Source organism: Mizuhopecten yessoensis, unplaced genomic scaffold (genome assembly GCF_002113885.1).
Source record: "Mizuhopecten yessoensis strain PY_sf001 unplaced genomic scaffold, ASM211388v2 scaffold11121, whole genome shotgun sequence".
NCBI lineage: Eukaryota > Metazoa > Mollusca > Bivalvia > Pectinida > Pectinidae > Mizuhopecten > Mizuhopecten yessoensis.
The window spans coordinates 16,966-31,744 of record NW_018408890.1 but is presented as its reverse complement, the minus strand read 5'-3'; the positions used below and the strand labels follow the sequence as shown (position 1 = coordinate 31,744).

Sequence of the window (14,779 nt, the reverse complement as noted above, 5' to 3'; positions counted from 1 at the left end):
AACAGACCAATGGTTAAGGGTACTCCACTGTCTTACAAAAACAGACCAATGGTTAAGGGTACTCCACTGTCTTACAAAAACAGACCAATGGTTAAGGGTACTCCACTGTCTTACAAAAACAGACCAATGGTTAAGGGTACTCCACTGTCTTACAAAAACAGACCAATGGTTAAGGGTACTCCACTGTCTTACAAAAACAGACCAATGGTTAAGGGTACTCCACTGTCTTACAAAAACAGACCAATGGTTAAGGGTACTCCACTGTCTTACAAAAACAGACCAATGGTTAAGGGTACTCCACTGTCTTACAAAAACAGACCAATGGTTAAGGGTACTCCACTGTCTTACAAAAACAGACCAATGGTTAAGGGTACTCCACTGTCTTACAAAAACAGACCAATGGTTAAGGGTACTCCACTGTCTTACAAAAACAGACCAATGGTTAAGGGTACTCCACTGTCTTACAAAAACAGACCAATGGTTAAGGGTACTCCACTGTCTTACAAAAACAGACCAATGGTTAAAGGTACTCCACTGTCTTACAAAATCAGACCAATGGTTAAGAGTGCTCCACTGTCTTACAAAAACAGACCAATGGTTAAGAGTACTCCACTGTCTTACAAAAACAGACCAATGGTTAAGAGTGCTCCACTGTTGTGAACAAACTGACCAATGGTTAAGGGTGCTCCACTGTCTTACAAAAACAGACCAATGGTTAAGGGTACTCCACTGTTGTCAACAAACTGACTAATGGTTAAGAGTTCTCCACTGTTGTCAACAAACAGACCAATGGTTAAGAGTGCTCCACTGTTGTCAACAAACTGACCAATGGTTAAGAGTTCTCCACTGTTGTCAACAAACTGACCAATGGTTAAGAGTACTTCACTGTTGTCAACAAACAGACCAATGGTGAAGAGTGCTCCACTGTTGTCAACAAACAGACCAATGGTTAAGAGTGCTCCACTGTTGTCAACAAACTGACCAACATTTCAGAGTACTGCAAATCAATGCTGTGAGACCACCCTTTGCTGTAACTGTATATGTATTCCACTCTCCTACTCCAACTGATGTTTGTGAAATAGTCTAATTGAACTCTTAGCCTATTTACACAATCCTGTCCTCACATGCATCTAGTCGCTCATTTTTGGCAAATCTCGGTGATATGTGTTAAGTGTGACCACTCTCAAATGAAATTGTAAATGGAGATTACAAATCGTACCAAAGTTTTTTTTGCGTTTTCTGTGTGACCTACAAAAGTGACTCCTGAAACCTTGTCGCTGGGTAAACCACTGTTATATGTAATTGTTCATGTCTATCTACAACTATATACAAATACATTTTGTTCAGAGAGGACAAAAACGGATGAGTGAGGATATAAGCAGTGTCTGTTTACATCATTTCCAGGTATCGGAGGTGGAATACAGTGGTAAGAAGGTGTCTGTCCGGTCGAAGGCAGGGAAAATCTGGGAGGCAGACAAGGTAACGTAATGTATTTACTGATATCAGCTCATTTAGAAATTATTCTGTAATGTGGTCCAATGTTGTTGTGTCGCCTGCAATGCAAGGAGACATTTAGGTATTACTTTGTCTGCGTTGTCCAAAACAAGGTTTCCGTGCGATAACTTAAGTTCCCTTGGATTGATTGAACTCAAACTTAGTACACAAATTGCATACCAATATAGCTCGAACAAGATTGCATTTTTGAAGTTAAGGTGCATTTTTAGGTCACCTGAGCTTTAGCTCAAGTGACCTATTGCTATCCGTTTTCGTCCGTCGTCGTCCGTCGTCCGTCGTCCGTCGTCCGTCGTCCGTTAACATTTTACATTTCAAACTTAAAGTCAAGTTCTGCTGGGCCGATTGAACTGAAAGTTGGTAGGAATGATCGCCTCATGGTCCTGACAAAGTGTTGTTATTTTTCGGGTCGATCAGAAATCCAATATGGCCGCCACGGCCGCCATTTTGAAAACCTATTTCAAACTTAAAGTCAAGTTCTGCTGGACCGATTGAACTGAAAGTTGGTAGGAATGATCGCCTCATGGTCCTGACAAAGTGTTGTTATTTTTCGGGTCGATCAGAAATCCAATATGGCCGCCACGGCCGCCATTTTGAAAACCTATTTCAAACTTAAAGTCAAGTTCTGCTGGACCGATTGAACTGAAAGTTGGTAGGAATGATCGCCTCATGGTCCTGACAAAGTGTTGTTATTTTTCGGGTCAATCAGAAATACAATTTGGCTGCCATGGCTGCTATTTTGCTACTAAGTTCTAATAGGCCGATCTCACTTAAAATTGGTCTAGGAATGATCAGCTCATGGTCCTGACAAAGTTAAGTTAACATTATACTATTTTTTACTCAAATTGGTACATATTTCAACAACAAAAATAAATACTGTAGACTCAGGTGACCGTTTAGGCCCATGGACCTCTTGTTGGTGGAGTTATGCCCCTTTTATTGCCAAATAAAGGCATTGTGTAGTAAAAGCAAGAACTTTTTTATTTTTTATTCAGTTCCTTTCAAATTTTGTACAGTAATGCTAGAAGCAATAATGTTAAACATATTAAGGGGTTTTCTGTCAATGTTCAACTTTTCTTACTATGAGCGCTGAAGAGGCAACACATCCACTCCCGTGGAATTCTTGTTTTCTATTTCTGACTATTTTCTTCAGCTTGGTTAAGTATAGGGGGTGGAAAGGTTTAGTTATCACAGTCAGTTAATGATTTTTGTCTGATGAAAATACGATATACTAGTCATCAAAATGTCGCACATAAACATTGAACTGGTCGTGCTACAGGAACCTTTCTACACCTCGTCTTCTGTTTGGTATCATTTCACCGTACCAAAATGTGATAATTTTCGGTAGTTATGGTATGTACCATTTATAGATGTTTGACAGACGTGATACATATACAGTTGTTATATTTACAAGATAACAAGTCAGTCCTGTGACGTCATGTTTCAGTTTGAATTACAAAGTGATACCGTAAAAACCCATGTAATTTGCGCACTTTTTTTCCAGAAATTTAATACCCAAAGTGGGGGGTGCGTAAAATACACAGGTATAGAAAATTTCAAGTTTTTTTCAGGAAAAGATCGACGATTCTGGGAGATCGCCATCTTGGATTATTTCCCTTGGTACACGGAACTCTAATTAAGACAAATGACGGGTCAATAAATTTATTTATGTCAAACATTAATAAAAGATAATAATGTGTTGTTATGTGAATTTACGTGAAAAATATTATTAAATAGGTAACCGTTAACAAAAAAAGTGTAGCCAAATTCCTATGCCAGAGAATCGCCGATCAACTTACGACATTACGTTTCGACATCTCAGTGTGTTTCCCCATACTATTACGAAAATGTAGTTGTTCAATTTAAGCTCCGTTCCATGTAAGTTCTGTAAGTTTTTTCAAATCGCCTATGCGTAAACGTATAGCATGTTTTTTTTCCCGGCTCACTTTCATGTTGATCTCGCATCTAACATTACGTAAACACGTGATTGATAATAACCTCGTGAACTATTTCAATATTTATTAAATGAAGCATCGTAAAAATAGTCTGCGTTAAATATTTTTTTCCTTGGAGTAGATTTGAAGAGGATGTATTGATTGTCCACGCTTCTAGTATAAACATATTTTTTATAATCCCTTATCAGTCAAATCAGTCTGTTATGACAATGCAGTAGGGCTTCGTAATTCACGCCACGTGTTGGTGAGTGAAAAAACAACAACACCGTCCGTCGATCGCGACTGCAAATCATTTCAATTAGTAGAGCTATTGTTAACGGGTAATCACAGAGATAGTGTTAGCTAATTACTGCATTGTAATTTGTAAAAAATATCGCCAAACCACGGACTTAGATAATGTAATTCCGTGGCCAAACTGAACTGTGACATGACCTGGTTTGAAGTGACGTAACCCAAGCCGCCATGATGAGCCCTTCTCACTGATCGTAATTATGATCAATAAAAGCAGGGACAGTATATAGAGCACTATACGTCCCTGATAAAAGGTATCTAATTATGTCTTTCACCAGGAGATATGCACCAGCGGTTACTAAACATCGAATTATTTATTAATTGATATGTTTTTGTAAGCAAGTAAATGTTTTATGTAAAATATTGCTAAAATGATTTGATGTATGCCGATATGCGCACACGTGTGTGTCATGTGTGATCAGATAATTTAAAGAAAACAACCAACAAAATACACATTTTACGTAGTTTCTTCTTGGTTTTAAATATTATTTTACATCAATGAAAAAAAATTCATAGAAATATATTTTTAAATTTTTTTTTCCAGATTTTTTGGGTGCGCAAAATATTCGAGTAGAAGCTTTTTTCCCGATTTTCAGCCTCAAAAAGTACCTGCGCAAATTACACAGGTGCGCAAATTACATGGGTTTTTACGGTATATTTACTTTCTGTACAAGTCAGGAAAACAGTGATGAAAGCTTGAGATCTATCAATGTAAGAGCACTTACTCCATCCCTCAAACCTGTATTGCATTTATCAATTACTGCTCAATGGGCAATTTACATTTTTGACTTCTCCAGAACTGCTGAACTTAATCTTGATCCAAGTGAGCTTATCCCATTGTGTAGTGTCTGGCGTATGGTCACGTCAGGCTTCAGCTGTTTTCATTAAACAACTACATCTGTTTAACCAAGAGGTCAAGGATAATGATATTTGACCTGTAGTTTGCTTTAATGAAGGATAAACAGTTTTGTAATTGAGTAAATGATTTTGACATCCTTTCAAAGTCATTGGGGCAAAACAGATTCTAAATAACCAAGTAGCACATAAGTTCATGACATATTGGCCAGGCTCTTGCTAGGGTGAACAATTATTCAGTTTGTTAAGATGAATGATCTTGGTACACTTTGTATGTCAAAGGGATAATATGTGTTATAACCTTTGAACAACTCTGCAAGTATTGGTGATTCAAGAATTAAAAATGTTACAAATTAATAAAAATGCTACAAATCATCACTGGTTAGTATACAGTGTTATTACTTCTGCTGTTGTCAGTTTGCCAGTAATGTTCCTGATTTGTTTAGGTGCTAGTGACATTACCGCTGGCTCTCCTTAAGGATGAGACCGTCACATTCACTCCCAAGCTGTCTGACAAGAAAAGGCAGGCAATGAAAAGCCTGGGGGTGGGCCACGTGGAGAAAGTCATCCTACAGTTTAACCGCAAGTTCTGGAAGGATCATGGATCTGATGTGTTTGGTCATGTGAAGCTAGGATCATCCAGTTGTAGGATGTTAAATGTGTTCTATGATATCTCACCTTCTGACGTAAGTAACTGATAAAACACACAGAATACTCTTACCCCCAAAGTTTTTGTTCTATTGCCTTTTAAAACAATTCTGTTGTTGAAGTTGAAAGTTTTTGTTTCTTTTCAATGAAATTAATAAAAATCTGTTTCAATACCATAGAAAGCTGTGATGGTGATGGTTATGTTGATACAGTGATCAGCTGGGGGTTAGGGAGTATTGGTGCTGAGACAGTAACGGGGACCAAGCATTGTGTGGTACAGCTGGGAGTGAGGGAGTATTGGTGCTGAGACAGTAACAGGAACCAAGCATTGCGTGGTACAGCTGGGAGTGAGGGAGTATTGGTGCTGTGATAGTAACAGGAACCAAGCATTGTGGGGTACAGCTGGGAGTGAGGGAGGATTGGTGCTGAGACAGTAACAGGAACCAAGCATTGTGTGGTACAGCTGGGAGTGAGGGAGTATTGGTGCTGTGATAGTAACAGGCACCAACCATTGTGGGGTACAGCTGGGGGTGAGGGAGTATTGGTGCTGAGACAGTAACAGGCACCAAGCATTGTGTGGTACAGCTGGGAGTGAGGGAGTATTGGTACTGAGACAGTAACTGGAACCAAGTATTGTGTGGTACAGCTAGGAGTGAGGGAGTATTGGTGCTGAGACAGTAACAGGAACAAAGCATTGTGTGGCACAGCTGGGGGTGAGGGAGTATTGGTGCTGAGACAGTTACAGGAACAAAGCATTGTGTGGTACAGCTGGGAGTGAAGGAGTATTGGTACTGAGACGGTAACAGGAACAAAGCATTGTGTGGTACAGCTGGGAGTGATGGAGTATTGGTGCTGAGACAGTAACAGGAACGAAGCATTGTGTGGTACAGCTGGGAGTGAGGGAGTATTGGTACTGAGACAGTAACAGGAACGAAGCATTGCATGGTACAGCTGGGAGTGAGGGAGTATTGGTGCTGAGACAGTAACAGGAACGAAGTATTGTGGGGTACAACTGGGAGTGAGGGAGTATTGGTGCTGAGACAGTAACAGGAACAAAGCATTGTGTGGTACAGCTGGGAGTGAGGGAGTATTGGTGCTGAGACAGTAACAGAAACAAAGCATTGTGTGGTACAGCTAGGAGTGAGGGAGTATTGGTGCTGAGACAGTAACAGGAACGAAGTATTGTGGGGTACAGCTGGGGGTTAGGGAGTATTGGTGCTGAGACAGTAACAGGAACAAAGCATTGTGTGGTACAGCTGGGGGTGAGGGAGTATTGGTGCTGAGACAGTAACAGAATAGTTACTTACAGTTTATTGTCTTAATGTGTGAATTGTGTGTTTTGAAAACCAAATTTTTGTCGGACTACAATGTTATTTGTAACAGGAGAAGTGTGGCCGGTTCATCCTAAAGACCCACATCTCTGGAGACTCTGTCTGTCACCTACGGGACAAATCTGACAAAGACGTGGTTGCTATGTGTATGTCTACACTTAGGACTATGTTCCCTAAACAGGTAAGAACTTAGTATCAGTTTCCCAACCCAATTTTCATTCTTATTTCCTTCTCAAGAGTTCCTTGTTTAGGGAAACAAAAAATATAATTGTGTAAAGAAATACAAGTACACAGTGGAATCAATCTCAATTTTCAAAATTTCCTTTTTGGCAGAGAAAATATTAATATCAAAGGATGTTGTTAGATGTTTTCAGAGACAAACGTCATGCTACCAGGTTAAGCCCTGGTTCTGGCCCCTCCCCTGGACTTATTTGCAATATAACTATTAATGAGTATATTTTTCCATGGTTGCATCAACAATCATATGAGCATTACCAGCCCTGTGCGCCTCATGTCACATACACTGTGATACAAACAAAATGAATAAATGAAATGGGAATTGAAATATTTACATTATTCCTTTAAATATGACGATTTGTTATGATTGGTTAAATATCCAGGTGAGTGATACATGCCCTTTGGGCCTTTTGTATTATCCTCATGCGATAACTCTTGAACGAATGTTATGATTTTCTTGAAATAAAGTAAGATTTTTTCAAAAATCTGAAAGTCAACATGACTTCAAGTGGCTTTAGATCTCTTGGATTTCATGAAAAGTAACATCAGTAATGCATAAGCATATTATGGCTTTCATTTCTTCTTTATGGGTAAATTGTAACTGAAAAGAACGGTACCTCCAGCTCTTGGTGCCATTTTGGCCATAGCTCTTGTTCCACCTAAGATGCCACTTCAATGGTATGTTTGTCTTTCATTTACTCAACACATAGCAGATCGGACAGATGTTTATTTCAGTTTGAAATAGTCTATATACCATCTAACAGAGTATGCTGGACTTCCATGGTACATATGTCCGATGTGTCTATATACCATCTAACAGAGTATGCTGTACTTCCATGGTACGTCTGGCCGATGTGTCTATATACCATCTAACAGAGTATGCTGTACTTCCATGGTACGTCTGGCCGATGTGTCTATATACCATCTAACAGAGTATGCTGTACTTCCATGGTACGTCTGGCCGATGTGTCTATATACCATCTAACAGAGTATGCTTGACTTCCATGGTACATCTGTTCGATGTGTCTATATACCATCTAACAGAGTATGCGGGACTTCCATGGTACATCTGTTCGATGTGTCTATATACCATCTAACAGAGTATGCTTGACTTCCATGGTACATCTGTTCGATGTGTCTATATACCATCTAACAGAGTATGCGGGACTTCCATGGTACATCTGTTCGATGTGTCTATATACCATCTAACAGAGTATGCGGGACTTCCATGGTACATCTGTTCGATGTGTCTATATACCATCTAACAGAGTATGCGGGACTTCCATGGTACATCTGTTCGATGTGTCTATATACCATCTAACAGAGTATGCGGGACTTCCATGGTACATCTGTTCGATGTGTCTATATACCATCTAACAGAGTATGCTTGACTTCCATGGTACATCTGTTCGATGTGTCTATATACCATCTAACAGAGTATGCTGGACTTCCATGGTACATCTGTCCGATGTGTCTATATACCATCTAACAGAGTATGCTGTACTTCCATGGTACGTCTGGCCGATGTGTCTATATACCATCTAACAGAGTATGCTGGACTTCCATGGTACATCTGTCCGATGTCTCTTGAGTATCGTTTTATCATGGTTTCAGGTGGTGCCAGATCCTAGTAAGTTCATAGTGACACATTGGCATGCTGATCCATTTTCTAAAATGGCCTACAGTTTCATCCCGAGAGGAAGTTGTGGTGATGACTATGACCTGCTGGCACAGGAAGTCATGGATAAAGTCTTTTTCGCAGGGGAGGTAAGTCTTGTATAAAGTGTTATTACAGGGGAGGTAAGTCTTGTATAAAGAGTTATTACAGGGTAGGTAAGTCTTGTTAAAGTGTTATTACAGGGAGGTAAGTCTTGTATAAAGTGTTATTACAGGGGAGGTAAGTCTTGTATAAAGTTTTATTAGCTAAACTGGTCGGATGGACCATGGTGAGCTTATGTCAAACCGCAGCAGCTGGTGTCCGTCAACTCATCCTTTGGTGAAGGGGACTCGATTTTGTATAAACAGTGGGTATGTCCCCCCTGGGAGGAAGAGGGTCTGGGCCCAATTGGGGAAACATAGGAAATTCTTCAAAATCCTCCTTTTCCTGTAGGATTCACAGAATTTTTTCCAATTGCATATAAATATAACCCCTGACTAACCATGTAACACATGTACACTACCAGCAACATCCGGCCATTTCAACTTCAATTTTCCTAACATTTCAAGGTGAGCGATACAGGCCCTCTGGGCCTCTTGTTACCAGTTTGGTAAGTCTTGGGTAAAGTGTTTGTACAAAGGTTTGTCTCGGATAAAACTTCTCATAGGGGAAACAGTAAGGCTTTCGTATTGTATAGCAATACATAAATGAAGAATATATCGCCGTTATTCAAAAGCTTATTTTCTGTTTCTGCTAGCTAGTGTTTAAACTTTGCAAATAACCACAAATTAGAACGAATATATGTCAATAACCGTAAACAGGTTATGATGAGTGGTGGGAATCGTTGGAAATTTCATAATCAATGGTTTGTTTAACAAAAAATTGAAATTTGTTTGATGCATCTATGTATTGTGGTCATAGTTATGATTGGAAGTTTACACTTAATGTATAAACCAAACCGATGCCCTCCTTCCAGTGGTATAGATTATTTCTATAAAGTTGGTTCAGAAATTTTGCCACAAGATAACGACTTCACATATTGAGGAAATTAATTAGTATCATATGCATATTTGGTAGGATAGAAATAGAAAAACCATTGGGTACATGAGTTCTAAAACCTTGGCCAAGCCTCATCGTTTTACCCAAATTCTGTACCCTCGGATTGGACATTTCTATGATTTTTTTAGGAAAATTAGAACAAATTCACAGGGAGGTAACTCGTGTTTAAAGTGATCTACACAGGGAATTGTTTTCAACATGCATGCTGATCTAAAATGAGTTACATCCTTATGGTAGAAGCCCACTTAATTGTTGTGGCCGCATCTTACCCCATGGTTTTGTCAACAGGGATCAATAAATTGAACAAAATGCCAACTTATTCAGTATAATTCAGTAAAAATACAGTTTAGAGAAATTTCAAATTGGAGGTGCATGAATAAAAAACATAAAATGTTTAATGATCCTAAAGTTTTAAAAGTTATATAAACATTATTTAAATTTTCTGTGGAAGTGAAACGTACTTCACACATATTTATGAAAATAAACTAATTATGTTGCTAACTGTATATCTTTCAGGCCACAAACAGGAAATACCCACAGTCAGTGACGGGAGCCTTCCTCAGCGGTATAAGGGAGGCTGAGAAAATATACAACTCTCTTGGGACTGTAACACAGTGATGTTAGTTCTGAGAGCATACCTGATGCCACACAATAAATGGACTGTAAAGCTATTGACAGCACAGCGAATGCTACTGTAAAGCTATTGACAGCACAGCTGATGCTACTGTAAAGCTATCGACAGCACAGCTGATGCTACTGTAAAGCTATTGACGGTGTAACCAACTATAGTGCCACTCAGTAGTTTAAGGACAGTATAAAGACAAGGGATGACAAGGACACCCTTTGTTGCCATACTCTGCTCTATGAACAAAGCCTGGTCACAGATTTCACAGGACAACAGCCATACCTGGAACAACTCCTCATACATCAAAGGCCAAACTCCGAGGAATAGCTCCATTCAAATAGGGCATCCTTTCAGAAGACATTGTTTGGACATCATATTTTGTTGGGGGAGAAATCTCGCCCGTTATCCATTTTGCACCCTCTTTCAAAGACAATGACATCTTCTGATGGACTCGGTTGTCTACAGGGAATGGAAATTGAGATCTGGTTGTCTGATATTGAAGTCCAGTGCTGTGTGACTACTTATTGAGGGCTGACTACCCTGATACGATAGTGTACGGTACACATGTTAGCCACAGTTGGTTAACAGTCAGTATTGTATATTTGAACAGATCGAATCCTGTGGTGTTATTGCTGTAACTGGTACTCCCAGGGTTTGGACAGTTTGGCAATGTAGAAGGGCATGAACTGAAAAAGACCTTGTTGATTGTCTTTGTAACCTAATGTAACCTATGGCTATATATTGTAGTAGCTTGTTAAAGCAAACTGCCGGTTCATCTTCTGCTCTACTCAGCTATATCAAGTTTGTCACAAACAAAATCATTTCTCAGGTATAAATATCTTTTATTTAATATATAGATTTAAATCGGGGCTTTCAGTTGACCCTTGAGAGTATGTTTTTGACTCCCAAAAAAGGAGCTTTGACGATTAGGTTTTAAAGGACAGATCTCTTTGACAAATATGTTTCGACTTAATTCAGGAAAAGTTTATTTGACATCTGAAATTGCTGAATGTTGAGGGTCAACTGAAAACCCAATAACTCCATGTCATGTTTCTAGCTGACTTAGTCTGAAGGACGAGTGAGTTCATGCCGTGGTGCAGGGCCTGTTCGTCATTCATTAGCAATTTTTTTTTGTCTGTGGGAAATCTTAGACTTCAGGAAATTTCATGAGTTGTTTTATACAAGTAGGGCCTGAAGTCCTATTTGACCGGTAGCTATCTACAAGTGGGGCCTGAAGTCCTATTTGACCGGTAGCTATCTACAAGTGGGGCCTGAAGTCCTATTTGACCGGTAGCTATCTACAAGTGGGGCCTGAAGTCCTATTTGACCGGTAGCTATCTACAAGTGGGGCCTGAAGTCCTATTTGACCGGTAGCTATCTACAAGTGGGGCCTGAAGTCCTATTTGACCGGTAGCTATCTACAAGTGGGGCCTGAAGTCCTATTTGACCGGTAGCTATCTACAAGTGGGGCCTGAAGTCCTATTTGACCGGTAGCTATCTACAAGTGGGGCCTGAAGTCCTATTTGACCGGTAGCTATCTACAAGTGGGGCCTGAAGTCCTATTTGACCGGTAGCTATCTGGGAGACATACATGGGCTTTTTCTGGAGTCTCCGATTTTAACAAGGAAATCACCAAACTTTGATCTGACTATCTTACTTAAATTCCATCACCTCATTGTCACTTAAAATTTGTTTTCTAATTTTACTAATCAATTTGATATCAAGCAAACATATTGTTTAATTATGATTAGTGCTGTTATATTTGTAACTATGATTAGTGCCGTTATATTTGTTGAATAATTATGTAGGTATTGTTATATCTGTCTAATTCATTGAAAAACTGCCCCGTTGTTTTGTTAAGTTTGATTGTTATATACATGATTTAAATATATGTGTGGTGTTTTGATCCTGCGCTTTTTGAGGAAAACAAGAGATATGGGCCCATCTGTCTGTTAGTCTGAAATGTTTAAATTTTCATGCCATAACTGCCCTAAAAGTTTGTCTGATTCAATCAACAAAATTTAATTTATATGCACAGACATTTCAACAATTATGTGGCTGAGTCCATATTTACACACAACTAATAACACTTGAGGAGGCACGGTAGTCCAGTGGTAGGACGCCGGGCTCGTGACTGAAGGGTTGCAGGTTCGCCCCACGGCACGGCACTGTTGTATATTTGAGTAAGATACTTTACTTCGCTTGTTCCAGTCTACTCAGCTGTAAATGAGTACGTGGTTGGGCAGTGCTAGAATTGTTGAATGCTAGCTGTTAGCGCCGAAATGGCAGCTCCGGCTGTATGCTCCCCAGGGAGTTGAGAAATGTATTGGCTGGTTGCAAAGGCCCTATATCCACGGATAATAATTTGTGAACCGCTTTGAGACGACCCACAAACTAGAATGTGATAAAGCAGTATATAAGAACCTCCAATTATTATTATTACTATACAATCTGATTGGTAAATTGTTTTTTCGGGCAATACCAGCCCTAATAATGGGTCAATTTCAGTGAAATTTGTTTTGCCCATACATGTTGACATGTCGCAGGCTGAGTTTTGCGTGAATATTTACGCAAACATTTGCACAAACATGGCTAATTTGTTTCTTTACAATAACTACCCTAATATTTGACATATAGGGGATGCATTTTGCTATGACTTTCCCTCAGAAATGACCTTCATCTGCATTCAAGGTTATAGCGGGCAAATATATTTTTGTAACAGGAGAAAGAGAAAATATAATGGCCAGACCGGGGTTCGAACCCAGGACCCTCTGAGCTCTAGACAGACGCTCATCCAATTGAGCTACCTTGTCGCCGATGATCGACCAAGTCCAGTTCCCCTTTATTCCTCCCTCCTTTTTCTAAGTCTTCGCCCCAAAGACCCAACTATTTACGACCCACGTTCGGGTATCCCATGCTAAGCGTACTCCCAATGCTTGAAACAAGGGTTTGCAAGTTTGCCAATTTTGTAACAAGAAAAAGAGAAAATGTAACAGCCAGACAGGGGTTCGAACCCGGGACCCTCTGAATTCTCGACGAAAACTCTACCAATTGAGCTACCTTGTTGCTGACGATCGACCCAGTCCAGTTTCGCTACATTTTATAAAATTCAGGTAGAGCCATGATACCACGAGAAGGTTGGGAAGGTGGGTGTAGAACCGGGGTCCAATATAGAAACAATCTTTAAAACCCTGCCCTTCAGTACAGATAAGGGGTTTTGACAACAAGGTGAAATAAAACAATGTATGAAATACCAGGTGAGCTATGAATACCCCCCGAAGGGCCATGTGAACTTATGCCGTACTGCATCGTCCGTCGTCCGTCTGCCAACTTTTTCTTTTGAACAACTTCTTCTGAAGAACTGGAGGACCTCGGGTCATGCTATTTGGCCAGTAGGTACCTGGGATGAAGTGCTATAAAGTGTCCTAATTAAAATGACCTAGACCTGTTTTCAAAGTCACAGGGGTCAAACATGTTAAAAACTTCAAACAACAATATCCTAAGAACCTTTTGGACTAGAGTCATGATACTTAGTTATGTTGACCAGTTGTGTTAATTATTTTATTTATTACAGTAATGAGGTCAAAGGTCAACTTTACGTGCAAGTCGGGAGTCAAAGGTCAATTTGGTTTAAACGCTTTAAAGTTAATATTTCAAATTTCAAACAACAATATCTTTAGAACCGTTTAAGAGATGTTAAAATGTCTTGCATTCTAGTTACCAAATCTGGTCTTAAGTTACCTATATGTCAGTTTCATTTAACAAAAGAAACAGGTGAGCGATACAGGCCCTCTGGGCCTCTCGTTTTCATTGTTATTTACTTGTCAATTTTAGAATACATTGTGATGAACACCTTTTTCTGTTTTGCCTCCCTGGGAAGTGCTGTCAGATTAGTTATCATTGTAAGGTCATTCCCATGTAAGATGAATTTTTGCTACATGGCTTTCCATCATATGTAAACTCTATTTTATGTTACATGACTTGCTATGTAAGAATATGGTGTGCTGACTTAGACATGGTCACTGTCAGAGTGGAGTCTTGAGCGGTACCCACATTTACTCCCTAAATCATTAAATTGAATCAAGTTTTCTTCCGTTAAAAATTACATCACTAATATGTTTGATCATTGCTCTTGGTTAAATTTGAATGCTAAGTTATGAAATATATGTGATTAAAATGAGATTTACCTTTCATTAAGCTGATTGGAAGTGTATTTGATAAGCTGACTGAAAGTGTAAATTACATCTGTACATGTGCACAAGTATGTATATAAAGTTTCTAAAATATTTACCATATACAGTGGTAGAAAAGCAATTGTGTTCAGATATGTAGAAAGTTTATTATAATTCTACATATATACAGTGTTAGAAATACAATTGTGTTCAGATATGTAGAAAGTTAGTTATATTTCTACATATATACAGTGGTAGAAATACAATTGTGTTCAGATATGTAGAAAGTTTATTATAATTCTACATATATACAGTGGTAGATATACAATTGTGTTCAGGTATGTAGAAAGTTTATTATAATTCTACATATATACAGTGGTAGAAATACAATTGTGTTCAGATATGTGGAAAGTTTATTATAATTCTTCATATATACA

The 14,779-nt window shown here is 39.1% G+C and overlaps 1 protein-coding gene across 4 annotated transcripts in view; it reads left to right on the top strand.

Moving 5' to 3' along the window:
* LOC110466160 (lysine-specific histone demethylase 1B-like) overlaps nt 1-12,333 on the top strand; it is a 38,741-nt gene extending 26,408 nt beyond the window's left edge. For all 4 annotated transcript variants that reach the window (XM_021522511.1, XM_021522507.1, XM_021522509.1 and 1 more), the window contains exons 15-19: nt 1,405-1,479; nt 5,060-5,299; nt 6,645-6,773; nt 8,444-8,596; nt 10,062-12,333. In XM_021522511.1, coding sequence (XP_021378186.1) covers nt 1,405-1,479; nt 5,060-5,299; nt 6,645-6,773; nt 8,444-8,596; nt 10,062-10,163 — 699 coding nt within the window. In that variant the 3' untranslated portion in view covers nt 10,164-12,333. The remainder of the gene's footprint in view (nt 1-1,404; nt 1,480-5,059; nt 5,300-6,644; nt 6,774-8,443; nt 8,597-10,061) is intronic.
* The last annotated feature ends 2,446 nt before the right edge of the window (nt 12,334-14,779 follow it).